The 23,783-nt window shown below is 35.7% G+C and overlaps 1 protein-coding gene across 1 annotated transcript; it reads right to left on the bottom strand.

Annotated features, from left to right (window-relative positions):
• Positions 1 to 692: 692 nt before the first annotated feature.
• SVIP (small VCP interacting protein) lies at positions 693 to 9,633 on the bottom strand. The gene is made up of 4 exons (XM_059406972.1): positions 9,447 to 9,633; positions 7,288 to 7,338; positions 6,703 to 6,816; positions 693 to 2,461 (listed from the first exon to the last, which is right to left on the bottom strand). The coding sequence occupies exons 1-4, from the start codon at positions 9,498 to 9,500 to the stop codon at positions 2,447 to 2,449; spliced, it is 234 nt and encodes a 77-aa protein (XP_059262955.1). The 5' UTR covers positions 9,501 to 9,633; the 3' UTR covers positions 693 to 2,446.
• Positions 9,634 to 23,783: the final 14,150 nt, after the last annotated feature.

Below are 23,783 nucleotides of genomic sequence, written 5' to 3'. Positions count from 1 at the left end.
CAATTTTTATATAGGAAAAATGTATATTTGTGTCCACATAAGGCAATACAGAATTTATAACAAACCATGTGTGTGAAAACTATTAATTACATCCCAAATACAATCGGTGGAACTATAGTAGCACGTATAGATGTTTTAAAACAACATGCAGCATGTCAACAAAGGGGCTGTGTGATGATATACAGCTTTTTGTTACCACTCTTGTTAGCTTGATGATCAGAATTAAGAAGCCATAATTTTAGCTTTTTTACATCTGAACATGATAGTTAATATATATGCATTTTACTGTTTCAGTTATATTTTAGTAATTTTTTGGAGGGTTTGGGTCACATACTAAGCATTTTACTATATTTTCCTATTTAAATGATGATTTATGGGAAATTGGCTCCAAGTTAAGATTCCCATCAGGAACTGATTCATAACTTGATGAGGGAGATGCTTGGATGTATAGGTACAATTTTTTTTTTTTTTTTTAGTAGTCACTTACTGGTTTTCTATCAAGCATCTCATCTCCTCTTTTCCCTTCCCCTTCCTAAAACTATTCTTAGCATTTTAGTATCACGCCTTAGCCGATGCTTCCCTTATGGTTTTGGGGAACGCAGATTAAACCCACGGAAGCAAGCCATGCATGACTGGCTAGAGCAGCATATCCCATTGTTCCCAGAAGGCAAAACACCAACATACATTCATGGTTCAAAAGTAAATAAACATGCTATTTGGATATAAACTCTATTAGAAATAGGGCATTATCCCCTGGATATAAACCTTTGTTTACACCAACCCAAATTGTAATTCTTAAGGTAGTACAGATAAAATTGTTCTTTATATATTAAAGCAGAATGAAGGATTTGCACAGTTCAAGGATAATATGATTTGGTTCTATATTCAGTTATTGAGGATCTTTCTTCCTTTCTGCCTTGGAAAAATCAATCATGTTCATAAAGTCAAGAATTTTATTTCTAAAATAAAGTTTAATGATTTCACTATCCTTTGTGAACAAAAGTACCACTAATATTCTAAAGGATGAAGAAAATTGAGCCTGTTTAAATATATGTCTTGACTGGATATTCACAAACTATTCTATACATAATAGAAAAAGTAATTTTTCCAAACAAGAGTCAAGAGACTTACACCATAGTTCGATCTCTTTAAAATTAACATATACAATATACTGCTATATAATGTGAGCCTTGTGGGAGGGATGAGCACAATAACGGCTCAGATTCTTTCTGTAGATCAATGAGCTGGTCTATTTAATTTATAATCCCTATTGGTACTTACTATATATGAATTTTAATTTAGGGCTCGGATTGTGGCCCTGTCATCCAAAAGAGCAAACAAATTAAAAGATAGAGAAATTCTTGTATTTTAGCTTATTATACACAAGGAAGGAAAACTCAAAAAACAGAAATACTATAAACTCATGTTTCTAATAAACACAAACGTGAAAATTTTATGACTCTGAATCCCACAGAATTAACCTCATAGTATTTTATGCTTAAAGTAGACCTTTTAAAATACAGTACTGACATGTTTCTATTTCATACATTCATGTTTGTATTGGCAATTTCACATCTGTACAAATCTTACGATCATTCTTTAATAAATACTAAAGAATAAAAACACCTGTGAAATTTGGAAAAATATATTGCTACTCAGTATAGCCCATCCAGATTCTTAGTTTAACTCACTCAGTTACCACAAAGATCTTTAGAGCTGAATCTGATATTGCAGAATAGTCCATCACTGCCCTCTGATGGCACTACTAATATATAATTTTAAATTCAGCAAGCAAAAAAACACTTTATTGCAATGTAAAACACCATATATTAATTTTATAAGCCACAGAAATAGAAAATAAATTAGGAGAAATTCATAATTTTCTACAAATATTACTTAGTAAGTTATAAAAATTTATAGTGTTCCTTCACATAAGCCCTTCAAATGATTTTTCAAAATTTTCCCTGATGAACTGTTTAAAGGCACGAAGTCCATATGTTTAAGCAAAAGCCTTCATAAATAATGAAATAAAAAGAGATACAAGATTAAGCAGAAAACTATAGATTGCAAGGTCATTTTATAAAGGAGAGAAAATACAATAGCAAACTTTAATGTCTGAGGTGTAGGCAGACTTTTTACATGCGATATATATTTATTCACTATTTAGGTCCCTGTTTTAACTACTAAATAAGGGCAAATCGCCTACTGTCTGCAGAAGAGCAATTATAAGAAAATAAGTATTTAATGAAAGGTCTGGCATTTTCTAAATTTGAACATCAAAAGCATTTTCAGTATATCAATATTGAAAAGTACTGACTGCATTTAATGGCACTAAAATTGCAAAGTCTGAATCTTGATTTATTCAAAGAGAAGAAAGTAAGCTGAGGACGTCCACTTGATTGCAGATATTCGTTATTGGCAATAGACTTTTCCACCCATGTTATGCTTATGAAACTGTCCACTAGAAAAGAAAAATATATGGAGAAAAGTAAATTTTATTTAAAGTTATGTTAAAATATCCTTGTGAACAAAAATAGGAATGTGGGCTATACAAATGCAAAATGATTTCTGTGCATAGTAGTGATAAGTATAATTTTCCATTATGGTCAAACATCTAAAATAAGATACATAATTGTTTAAAAACACGAAGAAGTGAAACAAAATATCTGGGCAGATTAATGGGTAGTTAAATCCCAAATATCTAATAATTAGTTCAGGAAAAAAATAAAACATCACAAAATAAAAACAATGAAATCAATACAATAAAAACAGAGGAATTCCTGTTTGAGGCGGGGAACTAAGAACTTGCAGAAATTAAGTAATGGTTTGTCCAAGTTCTTTCCTTGCTTGACTTGAGAAACTTTGTTGTTCTGTTCAAGCAACTCTATAAAATCTGCAGTAGTAAATTCTGGAAAAAGCTACTGGGATGGTACCAGGTATTTACCAGTCTCTTGAGGAGTGGTTTTCATGTACATCCAAGGAATTTTACTGGGTGTTACATATTCTTTTAAATATCTGTATTTCAGTTTTGAAAGTTCAGGGTTAATCCAAGTAAAGATGCTTTTGTTTATTTTAGGACTTCTTAGAGACTTGAACACTGTGCCTTTTTTTTTTAATTTCTAAAAAAAGGATTCAGTGTACAATATAGGATCCAGGATTTAAATTTTTTTGTTTCATTTTTAGCCTGGGACTTTATTTCCCACAATGTATCTCTGAAGACTAGTGTTAAAAACACTAGAGTTGGCATTAGGTTGAGGAGCTTAAGAACGTCTTGATGACTAAATTCTACTCTCGCACTTTCCGAGATTCTGATTGGTATGAGGTGGGACCCAAGGGTCAATCTTTTTAGAAAGTTCCTCCTTAGTTCCCACCACACGGCTAGGGTTGAAAGCCACTGCATGAAAGAACATGCACTACTCCTGTTCTGTTATATCCTGTACTGAGATTAGTGTGCACCCGGATGTCAGCACCACACTCACTTCTTAAAATAAGGCTGCGTTGCCACTATGGAAGACAGTATGGGGGCACAATCCTCAAAAATTAAAAATAGAAATATTGTTTGATCTGGTATTTCCACTACTGGCTATTTACCCAAAGAAAATGAAAACACTAATCTGAAGAGACCTATGTACCTATATGTTTACCACAACATTCTTTACAATAACCAAGATATGGAAGTAATCTAAGTGGCCATCAATAGATGAATGGATAAAGAAGGTGTGCTGTGTGTGCCCCCCCCACACACACAATAGGGAGTATTACTCAGCCATTAAAAAAAGGATGAGGTCTTGCCATTTGCAACAACATGGCTGGAATGAAAGGGTATTAAGCTAAGTGAAATAAGTCAGAAAAATAAAAATACCATATGATCTCACTTACATGTGGAATCTAAAAAACAAAAAAAATTTTAAAAAGCAGAAGCAGAGTCATAAATACAGAGAACAAACTGATGGTTGCTCGTGGGAGGATGGGCAAAATGGGTGAAGGGTAGTGGGAGATACAGATTTCCACTTATGGAATGAATAAGTCATGAGGAAAGAGGATATAGCTTGGAGAATACAGTCAATGGTACTGTAACAGGGTTATGAAACATGGAGCTACACTTATGAGTATAGCATAATGTATGGATTTGTTGATCACTATGTTGTATACCTGAAACTAATGTACTGTATATCAATACAAAGAAATTAAAAAGGTAAAAAAAAAAGCTGCCTTTCCAGAAGATAGTGAGCATTGCCAATGCCAATTATCCTAGGCAGAGCTAGTCAGGAGATGAAGATGTAGTGTTTTCTTCATACTATGGAGTCTGGTTAGGAAGAATCTAGCTACATAATACGACACTCCAGGCCAGTCGTAGAACAGGCCTGGCAGCAGTCTTTACAGGACACTAGGCTAAGAAGGGTTGAAAATTAAAGTCATACTCTGCCTTATGTCCCCCCTTCTGTTAGTTCTGAGCCTCTAAAAATTGATTTTGAACTTCACTGTATGCTTTTGATGATCTACATAGATGGTCAAGGAGAAAGGAGTATGTCCCTTAAAGCTAATGTATTTATGGTAGAAGTGCTTAGGAATATTCTAAAGGAAAATGACACAGTATGCAACAGTTGTGGTTTATCTGAATGAGTGACTGTCCAACTTTGATGGCCTTGAGGGTGATTTTTATTAACAGAACCAAAGAGCTCTCTTGTAAGAACAGTACACAAAGAAAAACAGGTACTTAATTTAAAATTGGGATGATTCTGGGGCACCTGGGTGGCTCAGTGGATTAAGCCGCTGCCTTCGGCTCAGGTCATGATCTCAGTGTCCTGGGATCGAGTCCCACATCAGGCTCTCTGCTCAGCAGGGAGCCTGTTTCCCACTCTGTCTCTGCCTGCCTCTCTGCCTGCTTGTCATCTCTCTCTGTCAAAAAAAAAAAAAAAAAAAAAAAAAAAAAAAAAAAAAAAATTGGGATGATTCTAATTCTGAGCACTTCTGAAGGGACCAGAAGCAGTACATGGCCCAATTTATTTTTAACGTATAGGTTTCAGGCTATGCTTCAAGTTTAATTCAGAAAGGTTCTTTCTTTCCCAGAGTTTAAAAGCTGATGTGAAACTGGTTAGGTTAGAATATGTCAAATAAGTACCTTCTTAACTCTGGCTATAGGTAAGTATCGTTTTCTTATAACCCTGTATGTGATTTTAATTGCTGCTCAGTACCTCAGCATCATTTCCAGTCCTACAATTTTTCATAATTTTTTTGCTTTTGAGAAACTTCCATAAAGTAAACCTAGTAGCAGAGACCTATATCTCAGTAGAATAATTAAACTTCTATACTTCTGATAAATATTTGACTTTGTATCAACCAACTATTTCACTTTATGGTGGATTTATTCTACTCTATTGTAGAAGTATATTAAAAAATATAAGCACAATGGTCACAGTTATTTACCTTACCACTGAAACCAATTAATCTATACATTGTTAAAAGTTAATGATAAAGAATTTGTTTTCTAGTAATTTAACTTATTAAAAAAATTAGATGAATATACAATGATGAAACACACACAGATAAATCTTATTTCTGTGTTATAGCACTGAGCCAGAATCACCTCTGATCAAGAGGCTCCTAAGTGGCCTGCTCCACAGGTTAGGAGGATATATACATGTATGTATTTACAGATATAGTTTTAGGAGAAAAAATAAAGTCAGTAGTATTGTCATAGGGTTGTATGGTGATAGGGTAGCTACATTTGAAGTGAGCATAGCAAAATGCATTGAGAAGTTGCATCACTATGCGGTACACCTGAAACTGAGGCAACATTGTATATTAACTAGATTTAAAAAAATAAAATAAAATTTAAAAAAAAAGCAAACCATTGAGAAGACAGTAAATCAGCAAAGTAAGTGCTAATAAATCATTGACAAGTTAAATATAAACAACTAAAATTCAGGATATTGATTTTCACAAGTATACTTTAGAAATTTATTTTCTTTAAAAATGGATCAAGGAATAAAATCTTAATATCTGAACAAATATTTTCTTGAACTTTAGTGTGTAAAATAAAACTTAATAGTTTGGCAGACAATAAAGATCCCCAAGTTCTGGGACCTGTTTAACTTGTCCATCATTATATTTCCAGTGTCAAGAACTGCAATTGCTACATTGGGAGGCACGAGGTACATGTATTACATGCCCCACCCTCCCGTACACCCTACTGTCCAATTTACTTAACCATGATAATGACTGATAATAGAAAACTCAAAAACCTCAAATCACTGAGTAAAAAAATATAGGTTATATATAAAAAAGAGAATCCATAGTGTAATCCAATTTAATAAGATTAATGAATAAATGGATATTAGAAATGATGTCTGTCAAAATGACACAGAATTGAGGTGATTTTATGTTCTTCGTTATACTCTTCATATTAAGTTTCTGATATATTAGCATTAATTATATCAATATAAAGTACTAAGATGTAGTGTCAAGATAATCTGGAAAAACAATCTATTTTCCTTTTGGGAAAAAGAAGGCAAATCTATTACAATAAATGTTGGAATGTCCAAATAAATTGGCACTTCTCCCAATCTCTACTTTTCATGCTTTTAAATTTATTCAAAACTTCCTGATAATCTATTGCAAGAGGGAATTACTCAATAGACTATTACTGAAGGTTTTAAAAACTCCAGGTAAATTAAACCTTTAGTAAATTTTAATACTTACCCTAAGTCCACCTTCCGGTGGGGGCCTGGATTCAGCCATTTGTTTTTCTAGTTTTTCCTTTTTCTTTCTCTTTTCTTCCACAGACCGAACATCCAGAATGCCCCGAGATGCAGCCTTTAGAAAATGTATTAAGTGGTACAGAAAAACAACAAAAATCAGTATTCAGTATCCAAAAGGTGTTTGTTGCTTTTTTGGTTTTTCTTTGGAGGTGACGGGTTTTATCTTTGGTTATAAAGAAGAAGACTATTTCTATAACAGCTTTATATAAAACATATTATCATTTCTTCATTGGGTATTTTTTCCCTAAATTTCTCATGTGTCAGTGTTTTATAAGGCATCATCATATAATCCCAAGGAAGAAAGTTATTAAAGGGGCATCTCACATTACAGAAGACATCTATAATTTTCATGCATTAAATGATATAAATGCATTAACATGACCTATAGAAATATAGAGATCATTTTGAAAAATGATTACATGTAAATTTACAGGTTATCAGACACCATTTTCTTTAGCAATGCTAGTAATAAATAGAATGAAGTACCCAATTATCTACATGAGCAGAATTTTATTTCTACTCTTACCTCTTTCTGTCTTCTCTCTGCAGCCTCTGCGAGCTTTGCTCTTTTCTCTTCCTAAAGAAAACATGTCAAAAAAATGTTTTAAAATAAAATGAAACATTATCATGGATAATTTATATCTTAAAGATAATATAACTGATTTACAAAAATATTTAGTACTTGTTCAAAATGTCCCACTAAGACTGCCACTATTTACAATGTTTGTGAAATACTTAACTTCCTGAATTTCATTCTTCTAATCGATAGGTCTTCAAATAAGCACAAGATAAGACATATACATAATATATATTACATATGCATATATATATATATATTCAGGTTAGCCTATAAAATAATTCATTTGCTTTTTTTTTTTTTTTAAAGGTCTTACAAGCTAGTCAGGGCAATAATACAACAAATGACATTTAATAAGGCGAAGGAAGGAAATAAGTGGTTTGAAGTAGGCTGGTATTTTCAGGAAATGTTCATGAATGAAATGGGCTAATCTCATTGTGTAGGACATGAAGCCCCGAAGGGAATTTGTAAGAGGTACTGCTCCATGTTGGGAAACAGTGGATACTACTTTTATACCACGTATTGCTACTATTAACAATTATAAGTTATAAATTCTTTAAATACATAAGACAGTAAACAATTCTCTTGGCAGCTGTGTTAATAGCTCCTTTGTTTTTCATACCACAATACATACATTCATTCATCCACTGGACAAATAGTTACTGAGCAGTTATCATGCCTCAGGAACTTTTCTTAGGTGCTGAGGTTGCAGCAATGAAAAAAACACAGACAAACATTTCCATACGCATGGAACTTACATTCCTATGAGGGGGACTCAGGTAAATATAATCAAGTAAATACATGTCTGTTAAAGAGTAGTAAGTGCTTCCAGAAAATATAAAGATGAGTACGGTGGATAAGAAATGGAAGGATGAGTGGGTGGTGTAGTAGGGGATCTATTTTAGTTAGGGTGGTCCCCAATAAGCTCCAAAGATAAAGTGACATTCAAGTAGTGAGCCATGTGTTTATCTGTGGCGACGAGGGGCAGGGCTTAACAAATGCTAGTATATTGGTATTTTACTAACAGCCATATAAACAAAGTTAATAACATTTAAAAATAACCATACAAGAACGACCAGGTAAATTTTCCCACATCGACTTCCAGGTCATTTTCAGTACCCATAATCAAATGGTTGAAGAGTTCATGTACTTCCCTAAACAACTCAGTTCCTTCAGCGAATTTTCAGATAAGAGAACAGAGGAATTTAGCTTTTCTGTTATCAACAACCTGTAAGGACTATTAATGTAAAGACACTGTTGTAAATAGAAAGCTACAAAAAGTATATATGGATTGTACCACCCACCACCTACTTAAGTAGGAATTTCATCTAGACAATGACTAATTTCTAGTGTAAGTGTGTCCCAAATATTACATGAGGCACATCTATTTTTTAAAAATGTATTTTTTAATCTAAAATTTATCTAAAAATTCTAATTTAAGTAACTTAAAAACAGTGGGCACCCGGCCCTTTTATTGGCCAAACATGGATTACAAATTGTACCCCCTTTACCATGTAACATCCGTATTCTTTTAAAAGGAAGAACTTGAAAGAGAGAGAGAAATAGTAACACGAAGTCATCGATTACTACGATATCCAATGAAGCACAGGAGGAGCGTAAGAGCCTTTATTGAGCACCTTCTTTGAACAGTTGGTACAGACAGAGGAAAACGCACATCTCCTAGAAGATCAAGCACGCCGGGAGTCGAGGAGAGGAGCTCTTTCCGCACCCCGACCCCAGCACCGCACGGTCCGCGCACGCCTGCGTCTTACGAGCTCCCGATTTCGCCCAAGTCTGCGAAAGGTAAACACCGCGGTGCCGCCTGCGGGCAATTTTTTGTAACGGAAGTGGAGAGAGCGGCTCGGAGGCGGCGGCGGCGGCGGCTCAGGTCCCGCCGCCTGACCCGAAGTCCCTGGGAGCGCGTCCCCACACACGTCTTCGCCACCAGACACCCACCCGCGGCCAGCTCTCCAGCCCGCGCCCCCGCTTCCAACGGCCCCGGTGCCCACAGCTCGGGGCCTCCTGGCGCGCCTCTCGGGAGAACAGGTGCGCGCGGCGCGGGTCGGCCCCGCGGGAACCGGGGGACATGGGGACGCGGCCTTACTCACCAGGTCCGGCGAGGGAGGCGCGGTCTCCCCCGGACAGGGAAAGCACAGCCCCATCGGGAGCGCGGCTGGGGGTCCTCTTCTGGGCCCGCCCCAGACCCGGCAGTGCCAACTGCGCGGTCAGACAGGCTTCCCAGGTTCGCAGCGCTTGTCCCGCCCCCACCCGGGACCTGCGCGTCGGCTCCGCTCCGCCCCGCCCCTCTGCGGCAACGCCCCGCCCCGCCCCCGGCTCCTCCCCGCTCCACCCCCTTCCGAGGCTCCGCCCCCTTCGTCTCTTCGCCCCGCCCCTGCCTCGCACCACCTCCCTCAAGAGGAGACTTCCCAGGACATCCAGCCCTGCCCAGCCCAGCCCGACAGGGCCTGGCCGGTCCCAGGCAGGCAAAGGCCTCCCTGTGAGGAAAAGCCTGCTGCTTTGGGGCAGAGAGAGAGATGGGGAGAGAGAAATCGATATACCGTATTGTATTTATTCATTTGTCAGTGGACACATTAAGTTGTTTTCCTACGTTGCTATTGTAATAACTGCAATGAACATGGGGTTACAGACATCTTATTATGATAATGATCTCTTCCTTTTGACCTTATACCCCAAAATGGAATTCCTGAATCATATATATGGTAGATTTAATGTTAGTTTCTAAGGATTCCCCATATTTTCCATGGTGGCTTTACCAGTTGACAGTTCCAGCAAGAGCGCATAGGGTTCCCTTTTCTCCACATCCTTGCCAGCAATTATCTCGTCTTTTTGGAAATAGACATCATAACAGGTGTGACCTGATACCTCATTGTGGTTTTGATTTGCATTTCCCTGATAATTGATGTTCAGCACCATTTCATGGACCTGTTGGCCGTTCACATGTTGTTGGAAAAATGTCTATTTAGGTTCTTTGCCCATTTTTAAAAATTGGTCATTTGTTTTTTTACTCTTGAGTTGTAGGATTTACTTGTATATTTTAGATATTAACCCATTATTGGATACGTAATTTACAAATATTTTCTCCCATTCCATCGGTAGCCTTTTCATTTTGTTTGTAGTTTCCTTTGCTGTGCAGAAGGTTTTTGAGTTTGATATAGCCCCACTTGTTTATTTTTGCTCTTGTTGTCAAATCCAAAATATCACTAAGACCAATGTCAAGGAGCTTACTGCTTATGCTTTCTTCTAGTTTTATGGTTTCAGGACTTATGTTCAAGTTTTCAATCCATTTGACTTGATTTTTGTGTATGGTGTTAAGAAGTCCATTTTTGTTCTTTTGCATGTGGCTGTGAAGTTTTTCCAACACCATTTCTTGAAGAGGCTACTCTTTTCCCATTGTGTCTTCTAGGATCCTTTGTCAAAAATTAACTGGACATATGTATGTGGATTTATCTCTCTGGCTTTCTATTCTGCTCCATTGATGTTTATGTCTGTTTTTTATGCCAAACGGAACTGCTTTGATTCTAAACGCTTGGTAATATAGTTTGAAATTAGAAAATGTGATGACTCTAGCCTTGTTCTTAAGATTGCATTGGCAATTCATATTCTTCGTGGTTCTATACAAATTTTAGGATGTTTTTCTATTTCTGTGAAAAATGACATTGAAATTTTGATAGGGATTGCATTGTATCTGTAGATTGTTTTTGGTCGTATGGACATTTTAACAATATTAATGCTGATCTTTGAACATGGGATATTTTCCCATTTATTTATTTCCCATTATTTCCCCATATATTCCCATTTTCCATAAACATTGATTGCTTTCTATCTCTATAGGTTGATTATATTTCTAGAGTTCCAGATAAATGGAATATCATATGTGCTTTATCTTTCCATTAAAATAAAGTTTTTAAAGTTCATCTGTGTAATTGTGTGTAAGTTCCTAAAGCCAGCGTATTAACAAACAGTATTGGTTTCTATAATGTACAATATAGTGATTTGGCAATTCTGTACAATACTCCATGCTCATCAGATAAGTAACTATACATTTTATTTTTAGTTTTCTTTGAAGATTTTTTTTTTAAATTTACTTGAGGGAGAGAGAATGGGAGCGGGGAGGTGGGGGTAGGGAGATGGGGGAGTGGAGAGGTAGGGGGAGGGAGAGGAAGAGAGAGAATCCCAAGCAGACTCCATGCTGAGCACAGGGCTCAGTGCGGGGCTGGATCCCATAACTCCAAAATCATGACCTAAGCCTAAATCAAAAGCCAGTGCTTAACCAACTGAGCCACCCAGGTGGCTGATATACAACATTTGAAAAATCAGTTTTTCTATCTGTGGACTTAATGGGCTGTTTGCACTTTCAGGCTGTTATGAACAAAGCTCTATATGGTCATGTACAATTCTTTGAACATGTTTATTTCGCTTCAATGAACAACTGAGTGGAATAACTGGGTCATATTTCACATGTATGGAAAACTGTTAGGAATTTTTTTTTTTTTGTAAGTTATGGTGCTTTTGCCATTTCTATAGCAATGATGTAAGTAAGAAAGTACCAATTGCTTCTTATTCTAGCCAAAGTTGGTACTGGCAGCTTTTTTTTTTTTTTTTTTTTGGTACCATCAGCTTTTTAAGTTTCACTAATTCAAATGGGTGTAGAGTGGTATTAATTTGAATTTACCACATTTTCATGTACATCTTGGCTATTTGAATATCTTTTTAGAAATAGTTAATATCTTTTGTTTACTTTATGGAAAGTTTATATTCTATAATTAGTTCTAAAACCTTTTTTTGATTGTGTGTGTGTGTGTGTCTGTGACCAAAATACATATTATCACTTCAATCCTATGAAATCCACCTGGAGTTACTTTATGGCCCAGTAGGTGGTCTATTTTATTGTCTCATGGTGTACTTTAAAAGTATATGTGTTCTGTTTATGTTGGGGTATTCTTTAAATATCAGTAAGGTAATTGGCTGGTAATGTCATTTAATTTTCTCATCTATTTCTAAGATGAGTTAGAAACACTATGAGTTAGTTAAACACTATCTAGAGACATATGTGGCAATCAAATGATTTTTATGTCTTGTAATTTTTATCAATGGGCTGAAGGCCCACACCAGGATCCTTCCAGGGGTGGTCGTTTTAAAACTAATATCAGTCCGGGCTCCTTTAAGCTACATTGCAATAACCCTCAGGTCCTCTAGAAGAAGATCTATTTCCATTTGGAGGTTTCAAATTCTACCCTCAGATGCCAATGTGTGCACTGTGAGGAGACGATTAGGCCCAGACTCTTAGGGTATGATCCATGATCCTGAGCAAAAAGCAGTCCCATCAGGGGAGACTCAGAGAGTCATCAGCTCCACGCCCACTCCTGCCCCCCCAGTGCCACCCTCACAACCCCCCACCCCCATGGGCCCACGCCTCTGCTCCCCTGCCCGGGGCCTCAGCCATAGATCAGAGAGGACATGGCAGGGTTGGCTGGCATAGTACCACAGACCCAAGGGAAACAGAATGTGCCCCTGGGCCATTTCCCACCCCCCTTAGCTCCTAAGAGAGGCAGTCTGCCCTAGTGCTGTCCTGGAATAAGCTGCCTCTAGGTCAGGGTCCCAGGAAGAGGCCAACCCGCCCTGTCCCCCGCCCCCCGGCCCCACTCTCTCTCTCTCCCTGCCCTTTGGAGCCCAGGCAGCCCAGAACTAGGCTCTCTGTGGAGGAAGTGGAAGCCCCAGGGTAGACAAGGTAGAGGCCCCTCCAGGCTGTGGTGAGACTGGGGTGTGCGCTCTCCTCTCTGTGCTGTGTGCGATGGCTCCCTAGTATTCTCTTCTGTACATATATGCATGCTTGTTCTGAAATAAAGAGGATTTAAAATGAAAAAAGAAAAAAAAAAAGAGAGGAATGTTTATATTTCAGTTATAATTGTGGATTTGTCTGTTCTTTGAATTCTTCCAATCCAGTTTTTGCTTAATATATTTTGATGCTCTGTTATTGAGTGCATATGTTTATGATTATTATTTTGTGTGAACCTTTTATCGTTATAAAATGTACATCAAGCTCCAATAATATGACTTGTTCAGACAACCAACTTATGTTTTTAATATAGCCATTTTAGTTTTAAGATTTTTGTTTTCATTTTATATATTTAATTTTTAAACCTATTAGCATTTATATCAAAATGTGTTTCGTGTAGTTTGTAGTTCTTTTTTGCATTTCAAAAATTTAGTTTGACAGTATCTGTCTGTTGGGAGAAATTTTTCTATGGGTCTTTCATGTTTCTTCTTTGTAAGCAAAGGTTTTAATATTTTTTATCCTAGACTGTCTTTTCAAGGATGTTTGTACAATAAGCAAACTTGGAAGATATATTCTCCTCTGGAGCAGGTTTGCTTGCTGTCTAGCATCATAGAGATTATGTCTCCTCCAGAGAAAAAGTTGGGTAGGTTTGCTAGTAACCTCTTATAGAAGATTGGGGCTTCCTTAGCTGTGATACAAACCCACTGTATGCACAGCATCCACCTGGGCCTACCTGCCCTCCATGGGACTTGGGAGTCAAAGGAAACCAATGTAAGCATGCACTTGAAGTGACAAAGTCCTTTGTTTTCTGCCAGAGTCTATGAAAGTATGGTAATCTAACTTGTTATATTGCACAAATAAAATTGAAAATCCTTCACAATTCTCGCTACTTCCTTTTAGTTGGAATGTTTAGGCCATTTGCATTTAATGATGCTTTTGATCAGTTTGGGATCGATCGTCTTGCCATTTGTTTTATTTTCAAATCCGTTTTTTTTTCTTCTTCTTTGGATGAATTTTCAGCATTCCATATTTATCTTCACAAGTAGCTATATCTCTTTGTGTATGAGTCAGTTTCTCTAGTATTTACAGTATGTATTCCTTAAAATCTGAGTCTCCCTTCAAACAACATACTTTTTTGTGTAAAATATAATCTTTCAAGGAATTGTATTTCCATTAGCCCTCTCCCACCCCTTATTGTTGCCGTATATTTTTATCACCGCATGTTATTAACACCAAAATGTTAGTTTTGCTTAAAACAGTCAATTATTTTATAAATGAAAAATTGGAATCCTTTCATATTTACACATATATGTGTCATTTCCAGAGCTCTTCATTGTTTCATGAAGATCCAAACATTTATCTGATATCATTTTCCTTCTGCCTAAAGAAACTTATCCTGCAAGTCTGCTAGTGATATGCTTTTTTTTTTGGCTCTTCTTTTCTGGAGAAAATATTCTGCATTTTTCCTTTCAGTTTTGAAAGATATCTTTGCTCCATATAAAACATAAGTTGACTTTTTTTTTTCCTTTAAAGATATCATCCTGGTTTACTTGTTTTCTGATGATGTTATACCCTAGTCCCCCATGATGTTTCCTTTCCCTTTTTGGTGTTTTTCAGTAGTTTGACTCTCAGGTACTTTGGTAAGTTCTGGTCTTTATCTTGCTTGGTGTTTATTAAAATTTCTGGATTTGTGGGATTCATGTTCACCAAATTGGAAACATTTTGGGATTTTTTTTTTTTTACTCCCATCCTACTGCATTCAGATATTTCTAATTATTCATATGTTAGATCACTTGATATTATCTCACAATTCAGCAAGGAGCTAATCATTTTCCATTTTGCTTCAGTTTGTACTATTTCTATTGCTATAGTCACTATATCTTAAATTTCAGTGACTTCTTTTTTTATACCAAATATACTGTCACTTGGTGAAATTCAAACTTTCAGGTATTTTCCAGTTCTAAAAGTTCCATTTAGTCCTTTTAAATATCTTTCATTTATGCCACATTTTTCTTTAAACTGCTGAGCATAACCAACATATGAATAATAGATGTTTAAGTCTGTCATCTCTTTTCATTTTGGATCTCTTTCTATTGACCTGATTTCCTTTTGATTATATGTTACAATTTTCTATTTCTTGGCAGGCCTAAGAATTTTGATTTGGTAATAGACATTGGGTATTGATAACAAAGAGTAAACAGATCTGTACAGATCTGAAATACTCCTCCAGGCAATAAATGGGGTTCATTTTGTTTCTTTTATTTTGGAAACTGCAAATCAGTCACTGAATATAATATCTTTGTTAATTCAGTAGTCAGTAATATATAAAATAATTGTGATACTTGCATTTACATGTTAAAAATTACTTATGGAATTAAGACAGCATTTTACAAAGACAGATGTGATTATCATTTTATATGTAAAAGTAAAATTTAATTCAATATTCAAATTTTACCTTAAATGAAAATTTTAATTACATGATAGCTTATTTGCAGTATAAGATATAACATAGTCTTTAGTTATAACTCTTCCCTAGGACTGTGTAAAGATTTTAAACATTTTGTTTAAACATATGTCATAAATATATAACAAAGGAAATCTCTTTTCCTGTATTATTTTTTTTTTCAGATTTTATTTAAATTTTAGTTAACATATAGTGTACTGTGAGTTTCATGGGTAGAATTTAGTGATTCATCTCTTGTATATAACATTCAGTGCTAATTACAAGTGCCCTCCATAATGCCATCACCCATTTACCCCATTCCCCCACCCACCTCCCCGCCAACAGCTCTGTTTGTTTCCTATAGGTAAGAGTCTCGTGGTTTCCCTCCCTCCCTGTTTTTATCTTATTTTTCCTTCCCTTCCTCGATGGTGTTCATCGATTTTGTTTCTTAAATTCCATATATGAGTGAAATTGTATGGTATTTGTCTCTGATTGTCTTATTTCACTTGGCATACTACACTATAGCTCCATTCATGTCATTACAAATGGCAAGATTTCATTCTTTTTGATGGCTGAGTAATATTGCACTGTATATATATATGGTAATATTCCATTATATAGATATAAATCTCACAGATGTTACACACACACACACACACACACACTACACATTATATGTAATATAATATATATATACACACACCACATCTTCCTTCATTAGCTGATGGACATCTGGACTCTTTCCATATTTTGGTTATTGTTGATAATGCTGCTATAAATACTGGCGTGCATGTGTCCCTTCAAATCGCTATGTTTGTATCCTTTGGATAAATGCCTGCTAGTGCAATTGCTGGGTGATAGGGTAGTTCTATTTTTAACTTTTTGAGGCACCTCCATAATGTTTTCCAGAGGGTTATACCAGTTTGCATTCCCACCAACAGTATAAGAGTTTTCCCCTTTCTCCCCATTCTTGCCAACATCTATTGTTTCCAGAGTTTTTAATTTTAGTCATTTTGACTGGTGTGAGGCGGTATCTCATTGTGGTTTTGATTTGTAGTTCTTTGAAGCCAAGTGATGATGTACATCTTTTCATGTGTCTAGCCATTTGTATCTCTTCTTTGGAGAAATGTCTGTTCATGTTTTCTGCCCATTTCTTAACTGGATTTTTTATTTTTTGGAGTGTTGAGTTTGATAAGTTCTTTATAGATTTTGGATACTAGCCCTTTATCGAATATGTCATTTGCAAATATCTTCTCCCATTCCATAAGTTGCCTTTTAGTTTTATTGTTTCCTTTGCTGTGCAGAACATTTTTATCTTGAGGAAGTCCTAATAGTTTATTTTGCTTTTGTTTCCCTTGCCTCCAGAGACGTGTCTATTAAGAAGTTGCTGTGGCTGAGTTCAAAGAGGTTTCTGCTTGTGTTCCTCTCTAGGATTTTGATGGATTCCTGTATTACACTTAGGTCTTTCATTAATTTTGAGTTTATTTTTCTGTATGGTATAAGGAAGTGGTCCAGTTTCATTTTTCTGCATGGGGATGTCCAATTTTACCAACACCATTTATTATAGAGACTATCTTTTCTCCATTGGATAGTCTTTTCTGCTTATTTGATTAGTTGACCACATAGTTGAGGGTCCATTTCTGAATTCTCTATTTTGTTCCATTGATCATAGCTGTTTTTGTGCCAGTACCATACTGTCCTGATGATTACAGCTTTGTGATGCCATTAGCTTCAGTTTTCTTTTTCAAAATTCCTTTGGCTATTCTGGTTTCATAAAAATTTTAGAATTTTTTGTTCTAGCTCTATGAAAAATGCTGGTGGTATTTTCATAGGGATTACATTGAATGTGTGGATTGTTTAGGTGGTGTAGACATTTTAACAGTATTTGTTCTTCCAATCCATGAGCATGGAATATTTTTTCATTTCTCTGTGCTTTCTCAATTTCTTTCATAAGTGTTCTGTTGTTTTCAGAGTACAGATCTTTTACCTCTTTGGTTAAAAAGAGGTATCTTCTAGGTATCTTCTGGCTTTTGGTGCAACTGTAAATGGGATCAATTCCTTAATTTTCCTTTCTGGTGCTTCATTATTGATGTGTAAAAATGAAACAGACTTCTGTGCATCTTAAATCCTGTGAATCTGCTGAATTACTGTATAAGTTCTAGCAATTTTTTGGCAGAGTCTTTTAGGTTTCTTCATAGAATATCATGTTGTCTGCAAAGAGTGAAAGTTTGACTTCTTCCTTGCTGTTTAGGATGCCCTTTATTTCTTTTTGTTTTCTGACTGCTGAGCCTAGGACTTCCAGTACTATGCTGAATGACAGTGAGCATGGGTGGATATCCCTGTCATGTTCCTGACCTTATGGGAAAACCTCTCAGTTTGTCCCCATTGAAGAGGATATAAGCTGTGGGTCTTTCATATATTGCCTTTATGATGTGCAGATATTTTCCTTTTATCCCTACCATCTTAAGGGTTTTTATCAAGAAAGGATGCTGTATTTTGTTAAATGCTTTTTTTTTTTTTTTTGGATCTGTTGAAAAGATCATATCATTCTTATCTTTTCTTGAATTAATGTGGTATATCACAATGATTGATTTATGGATATGAACCACCCCTGCGGCCCAGGAATAAATCCCAAATGGTCATGGTGAACAATCCTTTTAATGTGTTATTGGATTTGAATAGCTAGTTTCTTGTTGAGAATTTTTGCATCCATATTCACCAGGGATACTGAGCTGTAATTTTTCTTTTATAGTGGGGTCTTTGGTTTTGGGATCAAGTAATGCTGGCCTCATAGAATGAGTTTGGAAGTTTTCCTTCCAGTTCTGTTTTTTGGAAGAGTTTCAGAAGAATACATATTATTTCTTCTTTAAATGTTTGATACAATTCCCCTGGGAAGCCATCAGGCCTTGGACTCTTTTTTGGAAAATTTTTGGTTACTTTGCTGTCTATGGGTCTGTTCAGGTTTTTAATTTATGCCTGTTTCAGTTTTGGTTTATGTTTATGTTTCTAGGAATTCATCCATTTCCAGATTGCCTGATTCGTTGGCATATAATGCTCATGACATTCTTTTACAGTTGTGTTTCTGTGTTGATTGTGATTTCTTTTATTCATGATTTTATTTGGGTCCTTTCTCTTTTTGTTAAGTCTGGTTAGGGGTTTGTCATTATTCGTTCAAAGAAATAGCTCCTAGTTTTGTTTTGTTGATCTGTTCTACTTTTTTTTTGTTTGTTTGTTTAATTTGTATATCATTTATTTCTCCTCTGGTCTTTATTATTTCCCTTCTCCTGGTGGATTTAGGTTTTATTTACTGTGCTTTTTCCAGTTCCTTTAGGTGTAAAGCTAGATTGTATATTTGAGGCTTTTCTTGCTTCTTGAAGAAGGCCTGTATGGCTATATACTACTTTCTTAGGACCCACCTTTGTCACATCCCAAAGGTTTTGGACTGTCATATTTTCATTTCATTTGCCTTCATGTATTTTTTTTAATTCTTCTTTAATATCCTGGTTAATCCATTCTTTAGTAGGATTTTCTTTAATCTCCATGTATTTGTAATCTTTCCATTTTTTTCTTGCAGTTGACTTCAAGTTTCATAGTGTTATGGCCTGAAAATATGCATGGTATGACTTCAGTCTTTTCATACAGGTTTAGGCCTGACTTGTGACCCAGTATGTGATCTATTCTTGAGAATGTTCCATGTACACTGGAAGAGAATGAGTATTATGTTGCTTTAGGATGGAATGTAATGAGTATATTTATTAAGTCCATTTAGCCCAGTGTGCCATTCAAAGCCCTTGTTTCCTCATTGATCTTCTGCTTAGATGATCTGTCCATTGCTGTGAATGGGATGTTAAAATTCCCTACTACTATTGTATTATTATCAATGAATTTCTTTAAGTTTGTTATTAACTGATTTATATATTTGGCTGCTCCCAAGTTAGGGGCACTTCCCCTATTATTAAAGTATAATTCTAAACTTTTAGATAAGTCATAAATTTAATTGCAAAAATTTAAAGAGGAGTATATAATTTTTAAAGGCCTGTATAATTGTTTGTTGAAAAGTAGCAGATCTCAAATTTACCATAGAAAAGAAAGTGATAATGAGTTAAGTTATTTAATAAAATTCTAGACCCTCTGGCTTGGATGTTAGATGGTTGTACTGCATTTATTTTGTTGAAATGGCAGAGTATGGCTTTTATTTTTCAAATGAAGTCAAATTAAAAAATGCCACTTGATGTTATTAATCTGCACATTTTCATCTGGCATGATTTCTTCCACATAGACTCCAGCTTTATGTCCACTAGAAAAAATTTAAAGTAATAAAGAAAAATAAGTTCAATTGAAATGTATATAAGGAAAAATTTATACAAAGTTATAAATTATCTGGGAAAGATATCAATGGGAGTAGACTTTCTTACACAAAAAGAATTTCATGAAGAGCTAAAAATGCTATTCTAAATTATCACAACATTACATTCAGATAGTAGCCAGATATGAAAAGCAATATTATGAAATAATTCATATGAATATGATATAAAGTGTTTTTTTTCCTCCGAGTTAGATAACAAACACCACAAGCAGGAAGAATTTGTAGAAACCAAAAATAACAGGGAAGAAAGGGTTAAAGTCACTTCTAACCATTGTGGATGTGATAGAGTTTTTAAACATAGGGGTTTTCTTTTCCAGTCTTATGGTCTGTGGTGGGCCAAGAAAGCATGCTATGTGTATCTGTTGAGAATTTTTTAATCTTGAATTAAAGTAAGCAACAGCAACAATTAAGTAAATATAGAAAGGGTATATATATCAGTATTGGCAGGAACTCAACCATAAAATAATATTTCATGATTATTTTAATGTCCATGATAATGATTATTAATAAAATAATTAGGAGACAGCTTTGTTATAGAGACTTTAAGCAGACAAACATCAAAATAAAAATTCTTTTCCAAAATTTTTACAACTAGTTGCTCTAGCCTAATCATACATCCTCTGTCCTACCGGGCACAACTCCTATATGAAAACTACCTGTATGTATGGACTCATGTTTTTATCTTTATCTCAAGCCATTTAAGTTGTACAAATACTGTTGTTATACTTTTTCCTGAGGCAAAAAAACAATTTAAGAAGAAAGAAAAAGAGAAGAGGGTATTTAGTAGGGGCGCTGCTTATAACCCAACAATTTGCAAAAGATGTAAGGGGAAGAAAGTGAAAGGACCAATACAATTTAAAGATGTTATTCTGAAAAAAAACAAAAAAGATGTTATTCTGTGTGGTCTGGTTTTAGTCTAGCCTAACAGTCATTACACCTTACAACAAGATTAGTTAGACAAATTGAGAATGAACATTTATGTTCATTTATAATAATTTGATACTGCTATGACATTTTGATCATATGTTACAAAAGGACAGTCCACAGTGGTTTGAAAATTAAACTGAACCAAACCAAGCCAAATCACACAAAATTGGTCCTGACCTCATTTGAGAAGCACTGAGAGTTCAAGCTTAAATATGGTACACTAAACATCTTGGTCAATATATAGAAGAAACACTAGAATAAGATTTTCACAGTAGCTCCTTGCTATTATTACTCTTTGGTGAGTCCTGAGAAGCCTGTTAGCATAGTGTGTACTTTGAGGCTTTGAGTCCCTTGATGTTCTTTCTTGGGCAAAGGGTTTATTTTCTCTTTTATAGGATATCATAGCTCTCATGACTGCCTAATACTGCCAGGGCAAAAATATCTAGCTGTTTTGAAGACAATTCTAAGAATCCTTATAGTAAGGAGAAAAGGTACTAAGTACTAGACTGAACTCCAGCTTCTCATACATCATGCTTTTGTTTTATATATTTTTATTTATTTGGAGATATTTTGTCTCTGAAAGCTCAAGTGTGTTCATTGGATCATTGATATAGAACAAGTCTGTAGGCATTTCTATAAAAACCATCTAGTAAATCAAGGAAAAAGGTGGGGGGAGCTTTTTAATGGAAGAATCCTAAATGGTTTGGTGTTGAGGGGCAAGTCATGAAGGGAGAAGATTGATGGCCCAAGATATGTGAACTTGCAGTGAGATAGCAAAATTAGCCAAACTGATGTGTAGAAATGATTCAAAATTTAAAGGGCTCAGAAGTGGTGGTAATTGCCTTAGAGAAGGGTGGTCTCTGGAATCACTGCTTCCCCCCATCCCATATAATTATACTTTACTAAGGGATCACTATATAGATGTAAAATATGTTGTGCAGACATATTTTAATGCATATCTCAGAGGCCATGATAATGTGGGTGGTATTTCAAACACTAGCATATCTGCAAGGGAAGAACTTTGTAGATATTTAAGGCAGTGCAGTAACTATAAGGTTGAGGATCCTGAGTTTCTGGGTGGCAATGCATAGGCTCCCTTGAGTAGGCAAAGAAAAACAGAAGGGAAAAAAAAAAAAAGCTGAAGAGTGGAACTGTTACTCATAATCTGTATTTGTTCCAAAACTAAAGGAGGAGAGTGAATTATAGGAGGAGGACCATCACAGCCTGAGAAAAGAAAGTACTTTCATCCACACTAATGGAACCTTAATTCTCTTCAGAGCAACAAAGAAGCCAGGTCAGCTTTTCACCACTTAAACATATTGCAGCTTTGGGTGGCTAGTGACTCAGTTTTGAGCAAAGACATATAAGTGGGGGTTTCCAGTCTGACATGTAAAAGAACTTGGGAATCATCAGTCCCATCCTCACAAGAAAAAAGCTGAAGTAAAAATCAACAACTTTTCTTAGATCCATTGGAGAATTGAGGTCATGGGACAAACAAGACACAAATGATGTTGTTGGAGCCAATACTGTTCCAACAGAACACTCAAACTTTAATGAATGAATTGCTGAAACTCACTGTGGATTAGCTTAAAGGTTCCAGATTTAGGGTGGGGGAATCTGTCTTAGCAAGGCCTGCATATTCCTTGAGTTTTACCTCTAGAAGTACCCCCAGGTCTTATTGTGATAATTAGGGGGAAAATCTTTTGCTTCCAGCAGTGGGAGAGGAAGAGTAGCTATTATGAAAGTCTCCTGAGCTCTCTCTCCTCCAACAGATCATGCCATCAAGGGAAACTATTTTATCACAACCAATTTGGGTTTTATTAATCCCTTACTGATGTAGGGAAGGAAAATAGCCAAATCCAGACTCTTCCTACCTAGCAGAGGGAAATACGCAACTCCAGTCCCCTGTAGCCTTCCTGTTTCACTTAAGGGTAAGGGTAGCTAAGTAGTTGTTGGGAAAATCATGTCCTAGGGACACAGGCTCTCTAAAAGACTGAGATCTATTCATAGGTCTATAAAATGCTCCCCTCCACAACAACTTACCACCAAAGAATAAGGCTTCTATATAACATCAGGGAAGTTAGCTTAAAGAACTACAAGCCTCAAATCTTATTTAAGAGGCTCTAGGGGAAATAAAATACAAGAAGAGACACAAAAATACAGAGTAAATTTTTATCTCGTATGCCGCAGCTACAACAAACAGACAACACAGCCTAAATCCTAGCCAGGTATACACAAAACCTACTCTAAAGGTTTATCTATCTCAGTTTCTAACTTATTCAGTATATCATGTCTGGCTCTTAACATCAAAAACAGAAGACATGCTAAAAAGTAAAAACAGTCTGAAGAGACAAAGGAAGCATCAGATTCAAACTCAGTTATGGCAGAGATTTGGGAATGATCAAACTGGGAATTTAAAATAATTATTATCAGTATGCTAAGGGCTCTAATGGAAAAGTGGGCAAGATGCAAGAACAGATGGATAATGTAATGCAAAACTGTAAAACTCTTAAGATAACGCAAGACAAAAGTCTATGTGATCTTGGGAGTTTTTAGATACAATACCAAAGGCATGTTCCATGAAAGAAATAGTTAATACATTAGACTTCATTAAAATCAAAAACCTCTACTCTGGGAAAGACACTTTTAGAAGAATTAAAAAAGGCAGAGACTAGGGGAAAATATTTATAAAAATGCATATCTTATAAAGAACTGGTATACAAAGTATACAAATGGTTGTTAAAACTCATGAGAAAATGACTTCAATTAAAAAGTGGGCAAAATATTGAAACAGACACTGTGCCAAAGAAGTTATACAGAGAGCAGATGAACATATGAAAATATTTTCAATAGTATATGTTAATATGGAATTGCAAATGAAAACAATGAGTTGTCACTATACACCTGTCGAA

Source organism: Mustela nigripes, chromosome 1, assembly GCF_022355385.1.
Source record: "Mustela nigripes isolate SB6536 chromosome 1, MUSNIG.SB6536, whole genome shotgun sequence".
NCBI lineage: Eukaryota > Metazoa > Chordata > Mammalia > Carnivora > Mustelidae > Mustela > Mustela nigripes.
This window is presented reverse-complemented; position numbering and strand designations above follow the sequence as displayed.

Excerpts from the sequence above, each read along its gene's own strand:
- SVIP (XM_059406972.1), bottom strand. The coding sequence starts at position 9,500 with ATGGGGCTGTGCTTTCCCTGTCCGGGGGAGACCGCGCCTCCCTCGCCG. Across the intron at positions 7,339-9,446 it reads CGCCTCCCTCGCCGGACCTG|GAAGAGAAAAGAGCAAAGCT; the intron begins GTGAGTAAGGCC and ends TGTTTTCTTTAG. Across the intron at positions 6,817-7,287 it reads CAGAGAGAAGACAGAAAGAG|GCTGCATCTCGGGGCATTCT; the intron begins GTAAGAGTAGAA and ends CATTTTCTAAAG.